This window comes from Arvicola amphibius, chromosome 1 (genome assembly GCF_903992535.2).
Source record: "Arvicola amphibius chromosome 1, mArvAmp1.2, whole genome shotgun sequence".
Classification (NCBI taxonomy): Eukaryota; Metazoa; Chordata; class Mammalia; order Rodentia; family Cricetidae; genus Arvicola; species Arvicola amphibius.
This window is the reverse complement of record NC_052047.1, coordinates 143,664,597-143,681,609: the sequence shown is the minus strand read 5'-3', so window position 1 is coordinate 143,681,609 and position 17,013 is coordinate 143,664,597. Positions and strand designations below refer to the sequence as shown.

Here is a 17,013-nt window from a genome sequence, read left to right as displayed (position 1 = left end):
TCCCTCTGAGCTGAAGCCATGACAGGCAAGCAGAGTGGCCCATGTAGGGTCCGTGTATCCAGCAGTGCTCAGTGCAAGGCAAGAAGGTCACCATGGCCAGCTAGATAGGCCATAAGGAAGGCTCTGTCTCCCACGCGTTAACCTGACCTAACTGGTCTCAGGTTCCCTCCTGCAGGACTGGCCACACACTTGTCCTGTGACCGCAGTTCCCAGTGTCCATGTGCAGAGCCTGCTTCAGCTCCTATGAAGAAACAGCTGTTGGAAGCACTGTGCTGATCAAAACTGATCAACTTTATCCCTATCCCTCCACCCAGAGGCTGAAGCTAGATCAACGGAGCCAACAGTGAAGGAAAGGGCTGTCGTTACAACTGCCTTTGCCGGGGAGCAAGACACAGAGCCCAGGATAAGGTCAGATGACCTTGGAACCCTGTAGCATTTTGACCTAAAGTCAAAGAGCAAAGATCACAAGTACAGAATGACAGCTAAGCCACTCTCTGTGTCTCTGGACTAGTAGGAACCACCCTCATCCGCACAGGAAGTGTGAAGACAGTTAGGTGACTCACTGACCCAGGAAACTGCCAGTTACCCAATAAGCAGCATTTTGTGTCCTGGTCACAGCCCCTGAGATGAGAGGATGCCACTAGGCATGCCACCAAAAGAACACCTTTCAACAATGGGCAATAGAAGCCATCTGGTTGGGCCATGTTAGCAAAGCCTGTGGAGAGGAAGAGGCTGTGTGGAAAGGGCCTGCCTGCCAAGACATGCCTGGGTCAGCCTTAGCTTTGGTCTTGAGACAGAGAAATGACCCCCCCACAAGAGTCATGAGGTGGGCATGGTTCTGATCACAACCCCATTTGCAAGGTGGGAGTGGGGGTGGGAAACAACATCCTGAGCTGGCTGGATGTCCCAAAAACCAGGGACCGAGCTAAAGCTATGAACAGGAGGATAACACAATAGGTTTTCACAACACATCCATGGCTTCAAGGACCTTGATGCCTTTGGGGTAACAATAGGGGCCCATGAGCCAGGGTGGCCAGGCTGCCCCTGCCATCTTCTAGCTCAGTGCCAATGGGGTTTCTGATTCATCCAGTCTTGCATCTACGACAACCCCCTAGACAATGTCGCTGAAAAGGCAGTGAAGATTTTGAGTATTGTGCCCTCAGCATAAGATCTGGAATGAGTCCCCGTACTAAAGACCACTTTTTTGTCCTTTCTGGTGCCTCAAAGGTGCAATTTCCCTATAGGAATGCTGGCGGTATCAGCTAGACATCTCCATCACTTCTTCTGGGCCATGCTCCATGCACCTGGGTTCCCTGCCCCAAACAGCTAAGGACACTGTGGCAAAGTACCAGCCAGGGTGCAGAGTCACGAGGCTGGCTCTTCCTAAGGCTCCTCTCCTTGGCTTACAGTGTCCTCGTGTGGTCATACTATGTGTCTATGTCCTGAACTCCTCTTGATCCATAGCCAATTACATTAGGCCCCATCATAATGACCTCAGTGTGATTTAATCCTTTTTAAAGACCATGTCTTCAGAGGACAGATAAATGGCTCAATGTTCTTGCAGAGGATCGGTGGCTCACACATGGTGGCTCACTGGACACCATTCCTTCTGCACATTCTGGGGCTCTCTCCATGGTCTGCTAACACTGTGAAGTTTTCAGAGCCCATTCCCTCCACACAGGTCCTACTCAGCTCTGGTTTCTGGCCATTGATGTCAGACTCAATCTGTGTAGCACAGGCCATGGAGGAGAGGAGTTGGAGTGGGGTGGGGTGGCAGAATGACCAGAGTGACAAGACCTGGTCAAGCAGAGAAGAAAAGTAAGTGACTCAAGACCATGTGGCCTCAGGATCCCCTGCTGGTGGTCCAGTATACACACTCTACCTCCCCCTGCTGGTAGCCCTGTACACACTCTAGCTCCCCCTGCTGGTAGCCCTGTATACACTCTACCTCCCCCTGCTGGTAGCCCAGTACATACTCTCTAGCTCTCCTTGCTCATGGCCCAGTACACACTCTCTGGTGCCTTAGCTGTTTTTATGATGAGTGACTTTAAACAGTAAGGGCATAGGACAGCAATATGGACCCCACCACCCCTCAGATTAGCATGTAGCCAGTTTTACTTTCAAATGTTCTTCCTCAAGGGAATTGGACAATCCAGTCAGAGCTGCCCCTTTCAGTCCTGCCACAGACACAGCCATAATCCTGAATCTAGTGCTTCCCAAGTGTTTGTCACATCCATTCGTTTTGTTTGTTTTGCATGGGGGGATGCATGTGTGTCACAGCACATGTGTCGAGGTCAGAGGCCAGCTCCTGGAAGTCAGTCCTCTCTTCCCCTATGTGGGTCCCAGGAATTTAATTCAGGTTTCCAGGCTTGGTGGCAGTTGTCTTTAACCCCAAATGATCTTACTGTACCTCAAATGTTTTATATTTATTGCATTTGCAACTATTAAAGTAATATGGTATTGTACATTTGTAGAAACTAACAGATACCACCAACCTTGAAGAGATGGCTCGATCAGTAAAGTACTTGTAGATCAAGCATGAAGACATGAAGACAGATCAAGCAGTAAATATAATCGAGAGATTATAAGGACTGTATTTAATCCCTAGAAAACATGTGCAAAAAGCTGGGGAGGGAAAGACAGGAGATCCCATACAGAGAGCCTAACCTAAGCAGTATGCCCCAAGTTCAACAAAGAGACTCTGTCTCAAAATCAAGGTTGACAGCACCTAAAGAATGGTACCCAAGGTTGACCGCTGCCCTCCACAGGCACCCACACACGTGTGCGTGCACATGCATATGACTGTCTGTAACTCTAGCTCCAGGAGATTTAATACTCTCTTCTGGTATCTGTGTAAACACACACACACACACACACACACACACACACACACACACACTTCTCTTCCCAAAGGAAGACCATTTGCGCTTGTTGCTCGCATCCATCCAAGAGCCATCACTGGACAGACACCAAGAGTCTCTGGCTCCCCCAGCTGCTCAATGGTAGTATTACAATCCCAGCATCCAAAGTCTGTGCTGAGCTGGACCTGAAGGATGGATTCTGGGAAGACTTCTGAGCTGGTTTTACCCACTACAACAGAAGAGACCTTGGAGATGAGAGCAGCCCTGTCACCCCAGGGTCTGGGCAGCTGAGGTGTGCAGTAGAATGCCAGCCAAGCAGCAAGCGGAAGCATGAGGAAGACAGGCCTCATGCTATTCTAAGCCTCCAGCACTTGGCAGTTTTCGTCATTGTTGCATAACGGAGTCCATCCTGACTAATACACGTTAGAAAGTTTTCTTTTAAATATTAATCCTTAGGTTTGGAAATTAAGCCCTATTCATCATTACTGGAACTCTGGGTAGGAAAGGGACTTCATACACAGCACCTCCACACACATACACCCCATGTTTGAACCAATACAAGAGCAAGTAAGGGGATTGATAGTTTTCCAAAAAACCACATAAGCCCATGCTGTAGCTTCATGTGGTTTGACAGCTTTGCCCGCAGTCTTTGAGGAACCATGTTATAGTTTGTTTATGGAGTATATATCCCCCACCCCCACCAAAATGGCTCACAGATTGGACGGGAAGGGTGTTATCCGGGGAGACTCTCGGTGGTGGTGGTGGGGTGAGACCTGGCTAAAGGTTAAAAGGGCTGAGTCCTTGCAGGATGTTATCCCTGGCCTTCGCCAGTCATGCTCAGTCAGCTTCCTGGCGAACCACGCTGTGAACAACTTGTCTCTGCCACAAGTTCCTGCCGCTTTGGTATTCTATTCAAACGCATGGGGTCAAGCAACCATGAACTGATCCCTCAAAACCCTGAGCCAAATAAACCGCCCTTCCTTTACACTGTCTCTAGTTGGGGATATTTATCACAGTGACGCGGATGTAAACAATGCAGTCCACAAAGTCACCGCTTTTCTTTCAGTTTGTGGCAGAAGCCAATGCCCTGCCCCTAGTCTGTGGCCTGAGGCCTCCTCAGTGGCACACACACACACACACACACACACACACACACATCCCATAGGCACAGACAGATGGAAATACACCTGAGGACACGCACACCTGTGTACTCACACCTGAACACACTGTCCCCAAAGCATGTGGACAAAAGTCTCACCCATAGTGGAAAACCCTGGAAAGGAACTTGAGGGCTTTTTCACTCATGGTGGGAAGGGGCCTTTGTTCAAAAGCAACTTAAACCACACGACCAGAGTGGCTATGCCTGAGTTTATTATCATAAAGCAAAGGATGAAACAGAAATTCTGAAAATAAATATCTGCAGAGAAGAAGCCAAGCTAGAAGAGGAGGGAGCTCAGAGGGTCAGCAGCATGGTGCAAGACGGGAAGGGAGGAACATGGTAGAACCCATTCACTTCCTTCCCAGAAGTCGGGGACTGGAACGCCTGACACGGACTTGCTGTGCCTGGGGGAGCGCACAGACGGTGTCCTGGCACAGACAGCTCTCAATGTGCGTGTAGGTATGGCTCAGCTGGCTGCCATCTGGACATTCCAGGGTCACCTGGCGCTCACTGGTCCTCTCCTCCTTGCAGCAAGAGCACCTGTGATCCAGATCCTGGACCTGGGCAGAGTACCTGGGGACAGGAGGGGCCGAATGAGTCCAGCCTCCCTGGGAGCAGCAGCAGCCTCCCTCCCTCACCGGGGCTTGTCCTTGAGCTCCTCCACCCTCCGTCTCACACGCGCAGCAGAGACTCACATGGCGAAAGTCCCACAGGAGCCCGAACAGTAGTTCATGGAGACATTCTTGGTGCAGCCATTGTGGGAGATCTCCTTCTTGACACGGATGAGAGAGCAAGGGACTGCGGTGTGGTTTTTAGGGATACCTGTGGAGGAGATGCAAGTGCAGGGGTGGTCTAAGACTGGCTCGTGATCTCTTTTTCTCTCTCCCTCTCCCTCTTCCTCTCCTTCTCCCTTCCCTCCCCCTCCCCTCTTCCTCTACTGTGCTGGTTTTTCTCCTCTCTCCCAGCATGGCTAGCCCTTAACTCCCAGTCTCACTGTTCTTTAAGGAAATGAGCCCCAGCGTCAGCTTGGTTCCACCCAGCCCCTTCCTGGAAGGGGAATCAGAGTGTAGGAGACACAGTAGGAACAGGAGTCCCAAGGTACCCTGCTCTGGTGTCTTCCTGCCCAGGGTCTGGTAAAGCCCACCCACCACCCTGTTCCGCCAGCTGTACTCACAGGTCTTACAGCAGCCATTTGGCATGTACGTGATGGAGCCCTGAAGGGAAAGAGGAGTGTGAGGGAAGCCCAGAGCACCCCCAGCAGGTGCGTGCCCCTTCATGGGGTGCATAAGAGCTGTCCTATAGGAGGGTATGGGACAAGCCTCCCGGAAGCCAGGCAGCTGGTGCATCAGGCAGAGACCAGTGCCAGAGGGGTCCTACTCACTGGAACACATTCATCGGGGTTGAAGTCTGGGCAGGTGATGTTGGAGACAGAGGAGATGAGCTGGTTGTGGATTTTCAAGCAGCTGAAGAAGGTACACTCGTCGTTGGGGTTTTTCTGTATGTCCCCCGGCTGTGGACACAACACAGTTAGAAGGAGGATGAGCAAGTGTGCCTCCAGAGGCCAGCCCCAGAAGACCTGGGAGGTACAGCTTCACAGCAGTAGTCCCTGGGCCAGTGACATCCATAAGAGAGTCTTGGAGACAGGAACTTACCTGCTTGTGGTTACACAGCATAAAAATCTCTAACCTAGGTCTAACCTATGAACTAGGAAGTGACTCTGAACAGGAAAAGGGTCTTTGAAAATCTCAGGGAATGAATCTGTAGATGAGGTCATCCTATATCAAGGATGAGTGAGCATCCTTGCAAGAGACACAGAGGAGACATGGGCGCAGATGGAAGGGAGGCTGCTACATGGAGACCAAGTCAGAGATGATACAAACACAGCCAGACACCTGGAGCCTGAAGAAGAGGAGGCAGGAAGGCTCCTCACAGCTTCCGCCAGTCTTGATCCTGGACTTCAGAGCTCCAAAAGTGGAGCAGCCACCCAAATACGGTCACTCCTACCAAGCTGTGTGGGACCTGGGATGTCTCAAGCCCAGTGACTGGCAAGCTCATGGGTGGAGCCTAGAGCACTTCCCCCTGCCCGTGAACACACACCTTCAGGACGACATACTGCTTGTCTGGCCTCTCAATGATGCAGTGAGTCTGCTGACATTTCTTGCAGCACTCCCCAGGGACTTCCACAGGCTCAAAACCCTGTGGACACGGGAGAGGACAAGGCTGAGATCAAAGACTTGTCCCTGCAACCAGCCAGGTCCTGGGATGGCTGGAACACCCCACCTGGGGGGAAGCTTGCACGCACAGGGAACAAGCGTCATGGTGGGAGGCACAGTTTGGCAAGGAAGGTTTTTTTTTTTTTTAATTGAAGGCAAATCGTGAAAATGAACATGGAACCATGTGTCTCTTTGAAGATGGGAAGAAGGTAAACTGAGGCAGGAAACAGGAGGGAAGGGAGGAACCACACTTACAGGGCTGCAGGAGCTGTTGCAGGGCACATGCGTACAGGAGATGTAGTTGACCTGGGTGATGTTGTCCGTAGAGTTGGTGCATACACATTCCTGGCACTTGGTGGAGTACACTGGAGATCCAGGCTTTAGGAACAAGCAGAGAAGTAAAGGGGCCGCACACACCATCACTCATGCATACTCCATCTTCAGGAGACAGACAACACCACCCATCCCCCCCACCCCGTCCCTTCCCAGTTCAGAGCTCACCTGGTATTCAGCATTCTCGTGCACACACACACCCTTGGGTTCTTGGAGAAAAAAAGAGTGGGAAAAGCTATCAGAAGCCATCCAGCCTCAGCCTGGCACACAATCTAAGTAGACTCAGGGCTGGGTGGATGCACAGCCACAGCCATGATAAAGACACACAAGGAGAATGCATGCTCCCTCCACTGACCCCTTGTTCACAGCCTACCCCGCCTGTTGTGGCCGTCCCTTGCCTGGCTGGCATCACTTACCACAGGAGTAAACTGGACAGCATTTTCCATCCACACTGCTGCTCTTGACTTCGAATCCCAGCAAGCAAGTGGGACGTTCCTCTTTGCATAGTTTGGGGTCACACTCTAAAGGCAGAGCAAGAGTGTGGTGACCAGGACAGATCACACAGGCAGAGCACCGCCTCCCACTGCAGAGCATGAATCCAGGCCCCTATGGAGCCCACCAAGACCAGGACTTGGAGTTGGGGCTCTTGGCCTGCATCCCACCACATCTCAAGTGAGTATAACCTGAGTTAGCCAGTGGGGGGAACGTGGGAGGGGTGCAGGAAACCCCACCTACAGCAGGCAAGGTCAATTACACTTAGGAGCCCTAGTGGTCTGAGAATGGCTCCCATGCCCCAGGGGTGTCCTTACTACATGAGGTGATATTGCAGCACGTGTCTGCTGGGTCGACCTCTTCGACAAGGTAGGTGCCATCCTCCTCGCATGTGGTCTGGTTATCCCCAGCACATATCTTTGGAGTGCAGACAATGCCATTTCCACCCTCTAGGCAAACACAGTCCTTGCAGTCAAACTCAAAGCGCTCTCCAAACTGCAAAGAGAAAAGATCAGATTAATACCATGTTAGCCCTACTATGACACATCCATGGACAGCCAGAGAGAAAAGAGCTGGACCAGGTAGCCAGATGAGGGATCAAGTGAGAAAGCCTTATCCCTCATCACCTCTGAGCTCATAGGGAAGGTTCTGGGACAGCCCAGCACCTGTTCATTCAAGGCCACTGATATCACACAGATGTGACTTGCTCACCAGCATCCACCAACATCCTCCTCGTATGCAACAGACACACCACACATTGTCTACTGGTTTTTTAATTGAGCTGAAGAGTCAACCATTGACTGTGAGCACAAATGGGAAACAGCACTGAAGAAGGCAACGTGCCATCCCACGTTTAGTCTGAGTATATGACTGGTGAGTGGATGGGTGGATAGATAAATGGATGGTTTGATGGATGAGTAGATGATTGGAAAGACAGAAAGATGGATGGATGATGGATTGATGGTTGGTTGCACAGATGGATAGTGTGTGGGTAGTTGGATGGGTGGATGGATGGATGGATGGATGGACATTAGATGAGTAGATGCTTGGATAAAGGACAGATGGGTAATGGGTAGGTTTTTGGATTGGTGGATAATGAATAGATGGATGGATGGATAGGACATGGATGGATAAAAAGGTGGGTAAATGGATAAATGAATGAAAAATAGATGGATGATAGATAGCGGTTAGATGGATAGATAGCAGATGGGTGGATGGAGGATGAAGAGTTCAGATGGATGGGTGGTTGGATAGATTTGTGGGTGTGGAATAGGTGGATGGATAATGAATTAGTGAATGAATGGAGGATGGATGGATGAATGAAGGATAGATTAATGAATATGAATAGGTGGATGATGGCTGAATGGATGGATAGATAACAAATGGATAATGGATGGAATAGATAGATGAATGATGGATAGGTGATTGCTTGGATAGCTAATAAATGGATATACAGATGAATAGTTTGAATAGATGAATGGATTATGGATGGGTATTGGATAGATTGATGGGTGGTTGAATGGATAATGGATAGGTGAGTGGATGGATAGACAGATGGATAAATGGATGATAATAGATGGTTAAGTGGATGATAGACAGCTCAAGGTAATGGACTGATGGACAGATGCGCCAATGGGCAGATGGATGAGTGGGTGGATCTCACCCAGGACGTACATGGCTCAGGATTTTAGGGAGAATTCTCCCAGTACAAGGGGAAACCTACCTCTCTGGGCACATTGTCAGGTCCCACACAGCCTAGGAAGAGAGAGGAAACAAACTCTGTTAACACTGTCATGATATTATAAGGAACTGGGATGTGCTTTCTGGCCCTGCCCCTGTAGACACAGAGGAACAGGAGGGAGGCAGTAGAAGTAGGGGACATACCACAAGTCTTCACACAGACATCAATGGCAGGGGAAAACTTTGTGGTGCCTTCAGAACAGAAGCAGCCTTCCACCAAGACTGTGGAATTCTGGAAGGAGCTGGAATGGTAAGACACGCGTTCAGAAGGAAGGAGCGATATAGGCTGGGGCACAGCTCTGGAAGGGGGCTAAAGCTGCCTGGACTGCATGGGCAGGACTAGGAAACCAGCGGGAGTCTTCAGGCAGCGTACCTGGACTGGCAGGTGGGTTCTTCTGCGGGGCCACAGGCCTTGTACTCCCGGTGAGATGGACACTTCACAGCTGCAGGACGGGCACAAGGATCAGGAAGGTCATACCCAGGGAGATAAGACTTCCCCTCCCTGGAGTGGCAAAGCTACCCAGCCCTTCCTACCTAGGACTTCACCCCAGGCAAGCCAAGGACGGGGAGCTGCCCAGTACCCTTGCCTGTCCCACAGATCCCCATCACTGGCAGTACATGGGGAGAGATGAGTAGCACTTACAGCAGGCCCCCTGGGTATGGTTCCGCCAGTCAACGCAGGTACCTTCCTTGGCACAGAGGGCTGCATAGGCCTGGACACTGGCACACTCCAAACCAGAGTTAGGCACAAAGCAGCTATCAAACAGGCAGGCTTCATAGTAGTGCTTGGGAGGCACGAAGGGGTGACATTCAGAGAACAGGCTATGCAGGAAGAGATAGATCACACTCTGGTCAGCACCCCGGCCTCTCCACATGCTTCCCTGGCCTCCCCTTGGCCTACTGGAGCCTGCTCAGAGGCCCCTGCCAAAGAGGCCCTATGCTACCAATAGCAGAAGACAGAAAGTGCTGGCACCTAGAAAAAGAAGGCCATGTGCCTGTGTTATCAGGCGTGCAGAGATGTACTCTTCACACTTGAATGGTCGCTGGTTGCCAGAATGTCCCCTTCCAACAATCCTGCCAAAGGGTTACCTAGCTTTGACTTCAAACACGTACAGGGACAGGGAATGTCCTCCTGTGGCTACCAGATTTAGGAGTTCCTGACCTGTATCCAAGCTCAAACCTGCCTCGCTGATCTGCTAATGCTGCCTGGTCAGTTGATCTACTCAGTGTCTCCAGCTTACCTGAGCCGGCACCTGGCCAGAAGGTGCGGGACATCTGAGAGCAAAGAAAAGTGCTGGGGTGGGGGATGTCAAAGAGGATAGTTAGGATCTGGGAAAACAAAAGCCAGGTCCTGAGGTCCCCTGTGAATCTGAAACCCAACCACAGTGACAACCCCAGCTCTCTCAGGCCCTCCCACGGGTTGCTCTGCCTACTTGGTAGACAGTAGGGACAACAGAGAGATGAGACCTCTTGAGACCCTATATTTTTTGAGATAGGTTCTCAACCGCCTAGGCTTGTCCTGCTCCTCTTGCCTCCACTTTTCCACTTCCCACAGTTCACCTGTCCTTGATGAGCTCGCAGATAGGAGACACAGTGCAATTCTCAGGTGGCGAGAACCCTGCTGTCGTGATGGCTGGGCGCTTGGTGGTAAAGCTGCTGTGGGGACAGTGTGGCTTGGAGGGGTCGTTCACCAACCACTCATCAGCAGCAATCTCACAGTCGGAGATGATCTCCCCGCTGGGTAGGATGCAGTCATCTTCCGTGCTGTTGGTGCAGGTACCTGTGCACAGAGAAGCTACCCATCAAGCCAGCACCAAGACACACTATCAGACCCAGGTTGGGCCCTGGCACCTTTCCTTCTCCAGCTCAGGCTCCCTGTGCCCCACTGGCCAGGCAAGGGGGAAAATTCAAAATCAAGCTAACATCTGATGGCTTCTCACAGGGACCAAACACAAGAGAATGCCACAGTGCCTGTCCACAGAGGAGTGGAGAACCCACAGCTAGGTGACAGATGCTCACACCCAGTCTTGCCCTCCAAGGAAAGAGGCTGGGGGACTCACCACACTGGCCCTTTGTGTTGTTGCCAAACAGGTGGTAGGGCAGCCGGATGGAGAAAGACAGACCATTGTAGGTGATCTGAGCTTCCAGCCTGGGGATGTCCACCACATAGTTGATGCCAGATTCGTATACCTGCAGCCCAAACTTCTGGTAGGGCAGAGCCACTACCTGCTTGTTCACCTGTACCTGTAGTCAACATGTCTGAGTCAGGGAGGGCCTCTGAGACTGGAGCAAGAGGCTGCCACATGCTCGAGGCTTGTTCTGCTCTGTCCTGTCCCACCATTGTCCTCTCTGGAAGTCATATAGGTCATCAAGAAGGCCGAGTTGCACCTAGGTTATCTCTACCCCTATCTGAAAGGGGAGCTTTTTCTGCCTCTTACCGCTTTCCCTTCCCTTCCTGTTTCTTTTCCACCACACTAGGACAGATGTGTCCCAGCTCATCCCAGGAGATACCAAAGAAGGCTCTTCCCAGGGACTTTGAGGCTCCTTGAAAGGTTCAGGGTTCCTCAGGTGTTTCCATCGATATCACCAATGACCCAAGGATAGAGAAGACTCATCTAGACACAGCCACTTCCTGTTCACCTATCCTCAGAGAGGAGGTTTCTGTGCTCACTTAGAGAGCCCATGAGAAGAGCTGATATGACCCTAAGGAGGCTCTAGTGTGCCATGGTTCCCGCCTGGTCCAGTGAATCTGCAGCCTAATCCTCTGTCGCCTGGGGCCCACAGTATAAGGCCATGAGAGACACACATTGGCTGCCCAGTCCCAGCCACATACCTGCACCACAATGGGCATCAATTGCACAGTCCTGATCTGCACTTCCTGGGTCTCATGACGCACAATTAGTGTGCGGGGGCAGGATACCTCGTCACTGACATCACAATGGTAGTTATCAATGTAGACCCCAAAGTTGTCCACCGTGGGGGTAATCTCCTCCATTAGCACATAGGAGCAGTTACCCTGGTAACTGTAGTAGAGCCCATCAAAGGTGACAAAGTGCGGGTCCCCCCAGCCAGTGCAGTAGCCTATGGAAGAAGATTTGTAAGTTGATGTCATCCAGAATTCAAGGGACAGACTGGAAAAGCTAGCAGTCACTAAAGGAGTCTGAAAATCCTGGTTCCTAGGTTGAGCCACTAGGGACATCCAAACTAGAGCAGATCTTCTAAAAGCATCTTCCCAGTTGGTCCAGAGACACACCCCTCTTCTGCAGGCTAGGGCCTTGCTTTAGAGTCAGAAGGTCACTCTTAATCTCAGAAGCATCCTTGCTCAGAAAGGTCCCTCTGCCCCACCAGCCAAGACTTCTATCTATCCCCCTCCTACCCAGGGAGACATAAAGGGTATTGAGAAGTCCCTAAGACGGTGCACAGCCTACAGCAGGTGCTTAGCAATCAAAGTCTGTTCCCAAGAGGCTAGCCCTGCCGCTACTGGTACCAAAGAAGAAAGGGCCCTGGCAGGCATATCCTCAGATAGTAAGGCCTTACAGTCACACTCCCAGTGCCAGCAGCAGCCATCAGGGTCAATGACACGCACAGGCTTCAGGCCATTGGAACAGGTGGGCATGGGTGGGGGTTCGCACTTCCGTTCCACAAGCTCCACTACGTTGTCATGCTTGCAAATGGCCATGGTACAGTTACATAGCCACCAGGTCTCATTCTCCTGCAGGAGAGAGGGCATGGACCAGTCAGCAGGCAACCCCTCTTAGCTTCCCCAGTCTACACAAGAGGATAGGGCCCACTCAGGGACGGAGCTGAGGGAGGCTAATATGAGGAGAAGAAAGTCAGGATATGGGGAAAAGAGAGAAGGCCAGCGGACCCTAAGCCCATGATATTTTGGGAAATATCAGCCCTACTGGAGAAGGTGCAGGGTGTGGGAACATGGGCATCTTGGACAACCAGGAAGGGTGTCATTCAGATGGTGGGTGACCAGACATGGACCCATTCAGTGTCAGGGTAACAAAGCCATATCTTGCCCACTGACCTGTCTAGGAGGATCAAAGTCGAGGCACCCAGGGGGAGAGGTTGTGGTTGTTGTACTACTGGGTGTTGACTTGGATGATGTGGAGGGTGTAGAGGTTGAAGACTTTGAAGATGTGGTAGATGGTGTGGAGGGTGTAGAGGTTGTAGGCTTTGAAGATGTGGTAGATGGTGTGGAGGGTGTGGTCGTCAGGGAGGACGTTGGTGTTGATGGTGTAGAAGTTGAGGGAGTGGATGGACAGGACGAATTCAAGAATTCGATTGTGCAGTCCACAGAGCAGTACACATAATAACAAGTGTCCCCATAGGTTTTGTTGTAGACCAGTTCACCTAAAATGGAAGAGAAGGATGCAGTCTTTACACCATCCAGAGGCAGAGCTAACCACAAAAACATAATGATCGACTTCATAGAGGTCTTGGAGAGGGACTCACTGTCCTGAAGCAGGGTACATAGGGGATAAGACTAAAGTTAGATGAGGAATGAGGGTAAGCCCCCTAGTGTGACATTAGTGGCACTGCAAGAAGAGCATGAGAGACCAGAGCCGGCACATCTCTCACGGCCTGATACCTGCATCATATTTTGATGCAGAATGAGGAAACCATCAGGTGCCAGTGCCATGTTACTTCCTAGCCTCTGGAACCATCAGCTGGATGACCAGGTGCCAGGGCCATGTTACTGCACTTCCTAGCCTCTGGAACCGTCAGCTGGATGACCTCCTATTATTTATAAATCATTCGACCTCAAGTATATTGTTAGAACAGAAAACAGACTAAGACCCACCCTACTTGTTCTCCTGGCCTGGGAAGAATCCTAACCTCAGGTTCATGTTCCAGATAAGGTGAAGCTGACCACAAAAACATCCATCCATGACCAGCAACCAGCCTCCTGAGCAAGCTTCAAGTTGGGATCTGACCCTGGTTCTACTCACTGGAAAGAGCAGGGAACAGCCTGAGCTTTGTAAACATTAGACATAAACACCATGGATACCTTTGCCGTAGTACATGTCATCCAAAACACAGCAGGTAACCAAGGTGTCAACACTGGTCCAGTCAGTGATGGGAGAGGTGATTGGGGAGGCTGAGGAGACTGTCCCCCAAGAAGTGGTCCTGGTGGTCTCCAAAGTAGTTGGTGTGGTTGATGAGAGCCTTGTCTGGGTAGTGGTTTCCATGGTGGATACTGGCACAGTGAAGGATGTAGGGGTGGATATGGAGGGTGGTCTTGTGGTGGGTGAAGTTGTTACTGTTGTGGTCCTTGAGGAAGTAGATGTGCCTGTAAGAACATTGTGGGTCAATGGCACTGTTCATCTCAGATGCTGCAGGGCTCAACCTGCAGGCCCCGCCACAGAGAGAACAGCTGGCACAAGAAGCCATGGTGAGGTCTCAAAGCCTTATATCTACTCACCAGGATTTGACATCACCATGCACACTGTGTGACTGTCACACTGGACATCTGACAAGGCTAGACTAACTACCCTCCAAGGCCTTTTGTGCCATTCCAAGACAGAGGAGTGGCCCTATGCCTTACATCAACCCTGACCTAATGCAACCCAAGATCTCCCTGGGCAAACTTTCCCCATGGAGATCTTTCAGTACTGGGCTACACAGTCTGTGCTGAAGTATCTCTACCTGAGAAAAGTCTATCTACAGGAAGGTAGTGACCTCTGTTTCCAGCCAATTCAAGGAGTCTGACTCAGTAGGCAGGGAAGGTATAAACCTGCCAGGAGACTTGCCTCACTGCACAAGATCAGGGTCATGAACACAAAGTACTGGCTCCAGGCTCGAGTTGTGAGGCTGTGAAGCTTCCCTGGCAAAAATGAAGCTCTCCTAAGAGAGGAGGAATGGGGTGTGCTTACCGGAAACAGTGGTGGAGGGTCCCCGTGTTGGTCCTGGAGGTAACGCTGATGAAGTGATGGATGGTGTTGTTCCAGGTGACGATGCCGTGCTAGACGTTACTATGGTGGTTGCAGGGGTACTAGAAATGATGATGGACTCCGTGGGTGGGGAAGAGGGGAACACACTGCTCACAGGTGTTGACGGTTTCGTTGGAGATTTGGGAGGAGTTTGGCTAGTAGAAGGTGTTGGAGTTGTATTTTCAGTGGAGGTAGAGGTTGGGAATGGTGTCTCTAAAGTAGTAGCAGATGGGGTTGGAGTCTCTGTGATGATGACAGTGGAGGTTGGGCTTGGGGAAGATGTGATGGTGGTAGCAGTAATAGGGGAGGAAGAGGGTGGAATTGGTGTGGTCGTAGAAGTTGAGGTTGATGACTCTGTGGTGGAGGGTGTTGGAGTTGAAGGGAACGTGGTGGTGGGGACTGGGCTTGTCTGAATAGTGGTTGATCTAGTAGTGAAGATGTCAATGACTGGCGTTGCGGTTGTGGTCTGTGTGGTAGATGTTAAAGTCTCTGAAGTGGTAGGTGATGGAGTTGAAGTCACTGGGGTAGTTGAGGTTGGACTTGGTGTCTCTGTGGTGGGAGATGCTGAAGTGGAGGTCTCTGTAACAATTGTTGGTGTTGAGGTCTCTGTAGAGGTAGGAGTAGGGGTTGGAGTTGTCTCTGTGGTGGTAGTAATTGCAGTGGAGGTACCTGGACTACTGCTTGGTGTTGTGTTTTTTGTGGGTGTAGAATTTGGAGTTGAGGTTTCTGTGATGGTAGTTGATGGATTTGGAGACATTGTAGGGGTCTGATTTGGGGTTGGTGTCTCCATGGTGGTAGATGTTGGAGTAGAGGTACTCGGACTAGGCATTGGTGTTGTGGTGTGTGTGGTAGTAGATATTGGAGTTGACGTCTCTAGGGTGCTAGCTGTTGGGGTTGTAGGAACTGTGGAGGTCAGAGTTGGGGTTGGTATCTCAGTGGTGGTAGATGTTGGTGTAGAGGGACTTGGACTAGGCGTTGGTGTTGTGGTCTGTATGGTAGTAGATATTGGAGTTGACGTTCTTGTGGTAGGTGTTGGAGTAGTAGGAACTGTGGTGATTGGGGTAGGGGTTGGTGTCTCTGGGGTGGTAGATGTTGGAGTGGAGGTCTCTGTAACAATTGTTGGTGTTGTAGTCTGTGTGGTAGTAGATACTGGAGTTGAGGTTTCTGTGGTAGTAGGTGTTGGACTTGTAGGAACTGTGGTAGTCAGAGTTGGGGTTGGTAACTCTGTGGTGGGAGATGTTGGAGTGGAGGTCTCTGTAACAATTGTTGGTGTTGTTGTCTGTGTGGTAGTAGATATTGGAGTTGAGATTTCTATTATGGTAGATGTTGGGGTAGTAGGAACTGTGGTGGTCAAGGTTGGGTTTGGTGTCTCTGTGGTGGTAGATGTTGGAATAGAAGGACTTGGACTAGGTGCTGGTGTTGTGGTCTGTGTGGTAGTAGATATTGAAGTTGAGGTTTCTATGATGGTAGGTGTTGGGCTTGTAGGAACTGTGGGCGTCAGTGTTGGGTTTGATGTCTCTGGGGTGGTAGATCTTGGAGTGGAGGTCTCTATAATAATTGTTGGTGTTGTAGTCTGTGTGGTAGTAGAAATTGGAGTTGAGGTTGCTGTTTTGGTAGGTGTTGGGGTTGTAGGAACTGTGGTTGTCAGAGTTGGGGTTGGTGTCTCTGTGGTGGTAGATGTTGGAGTGGAGGTCTCTGTCACAATTGTTGGTGTTGTGGTCTGTGTGGTAGTAGATATTGGAGTTGAAGTTCCTGTGGTGGTAGCTGTTGGGCTTGTAGGAACTGTGGTGGTCGGGGTTGGGGTTGGTGTCTCTGTAGTGGTAGATGTTGGAGTGGACGTCTCCCTAACAATTGTTGGTGTTGTCTGTTTGGTAGTAGATATTGGAGTTGAGGTTTCTGTGGTAGTAGGTGTCGGAGTTGGAGTCACTGTGATAGTGGACGTTTGACTTGGTGTCTCTGTGGTGCGAGATGTTGGAGTAGAGGGACCTGGGCTAGTGGTTGTTGTAGTGGTTTGTGTAGAAGTAGATATTGGAGTTGAGGTTTCAATGATGGTAGGTGTTGGGGTTGGAGTCACTGTAGTAGTCAGAGTTGCAGTTGGTGTCTCTGTGATGGTAGATGTTGGAATGGAGGGACTTGGACCAGGTCTTGGTGTTATGGTTTCTGTGGTAGTAGATATTGGAGTTGAGGTTCCTGTGGTAGTAGGTGTTGGGCTTGTAGGAACTGTGGTTGTCAGAGTTGGAGTTGGTGTCACTGTGGTTACAGATGTTGGAATAGAG

General features: G+C 50.7%; 1 protein-coding gene across 1 annotated transcript in view; it reads right to left on the bottom strand.

Annotated features, from left to right (window-relative positions):
* Positions 1 to 4,370: 4,370 nt before the first annotated feature.
* The window catches only part of Muc2 (mucin 2, oligomeric mucus/gel-forming), a 35,735-nt gene continuing 23,092 nt past the window's right edge, over positions 4,371 to 17,013 (bottom strand). The window contains exons 35-57 of the mRNA XM_038310794.1: positions 16,252 to 16,879; positions 15,888 to 15,963; positions 15,124 to 15,146; positions 14,681 to 14,892; positions 13,816 to 14,097; positions 12,832 to 13,157; positions 12,336 to 12,510; positions 11,632 to 11,879; positions 10,859 to 11,042; positions 10,359 to 10,578; positions 9,442 to 9,620; positions 9,172 to 9,241; positions 8,943 to 9,040; positions 8,782 to 8,813; positions 7,376 to 7,553; positions 6,983 to 7,087; positions 6,735 to 6,775; positions 6,489 to 6,611; positions 6,118 to 6,216; positions 5,402 to 5,530; positions 5,195 to 5,234; positions 4,716 to 4,842; positions 4,371 to 4,593 (exon numbers count right to left, since the gene is read on the bottom strand). Of these exons, the coding sequence (XP_038166722.1) occupies positions 4,371 to 4,593; positions 4,716 to 4,842; positions 5,195 to 5,234; positions 5,402 to 5,530; positions 6,118 to 6,216; positions 6,489 to 6,611; positions 6,735 to 6,775; positions 6,983 to 7,087; positions 7,376 to 7,553; positions 8,782 to 8,813; positions 8,943 to 9,040; positions 9,172 to 9,241; positions 9,442 to 9,620; positions 10,359 to 10,578; positions 10,859 to 11,042; positions 11,632 to 11,879; positions 12,336 to 12,510; positions 12,832 to 13,157; positions 13,816 to 14,097; positions 14,681 to 14,892; positions 15,124 to 15,146; positions 15,888 to 15,963; positions 16,252 to 16,879 (3,818 nt within the window). The remainder of the gene's footprint in view (positions 4,594 to 4,715; positions 4,843 to 5,194; positions 5,235 to 5,401; positions 5,531 to 6,117; positions 6,217 to 6,488; positions 6,612 to 6,734; positions 6,776 to 6,982; positions 7,088 to 7,375; positions 7,554 to 8,781; positions 8,814 to 8,942; positions 9,041 to 9,171; positions 9,242 to 9,441; positions 9,621 to 10,358; positions 10,579 to 10,858; positions 11,043 to 11,631; positions 11,880 to 12,335; positions 12,511 to 12,831; positions 13,158 to 13,815; positions 14,098 to 14,680; positions 14,893 to 15,123; positions 15,147 to 15,887; positions 15,964 to 16,251; positions 16,880 to 17,013) is intronic.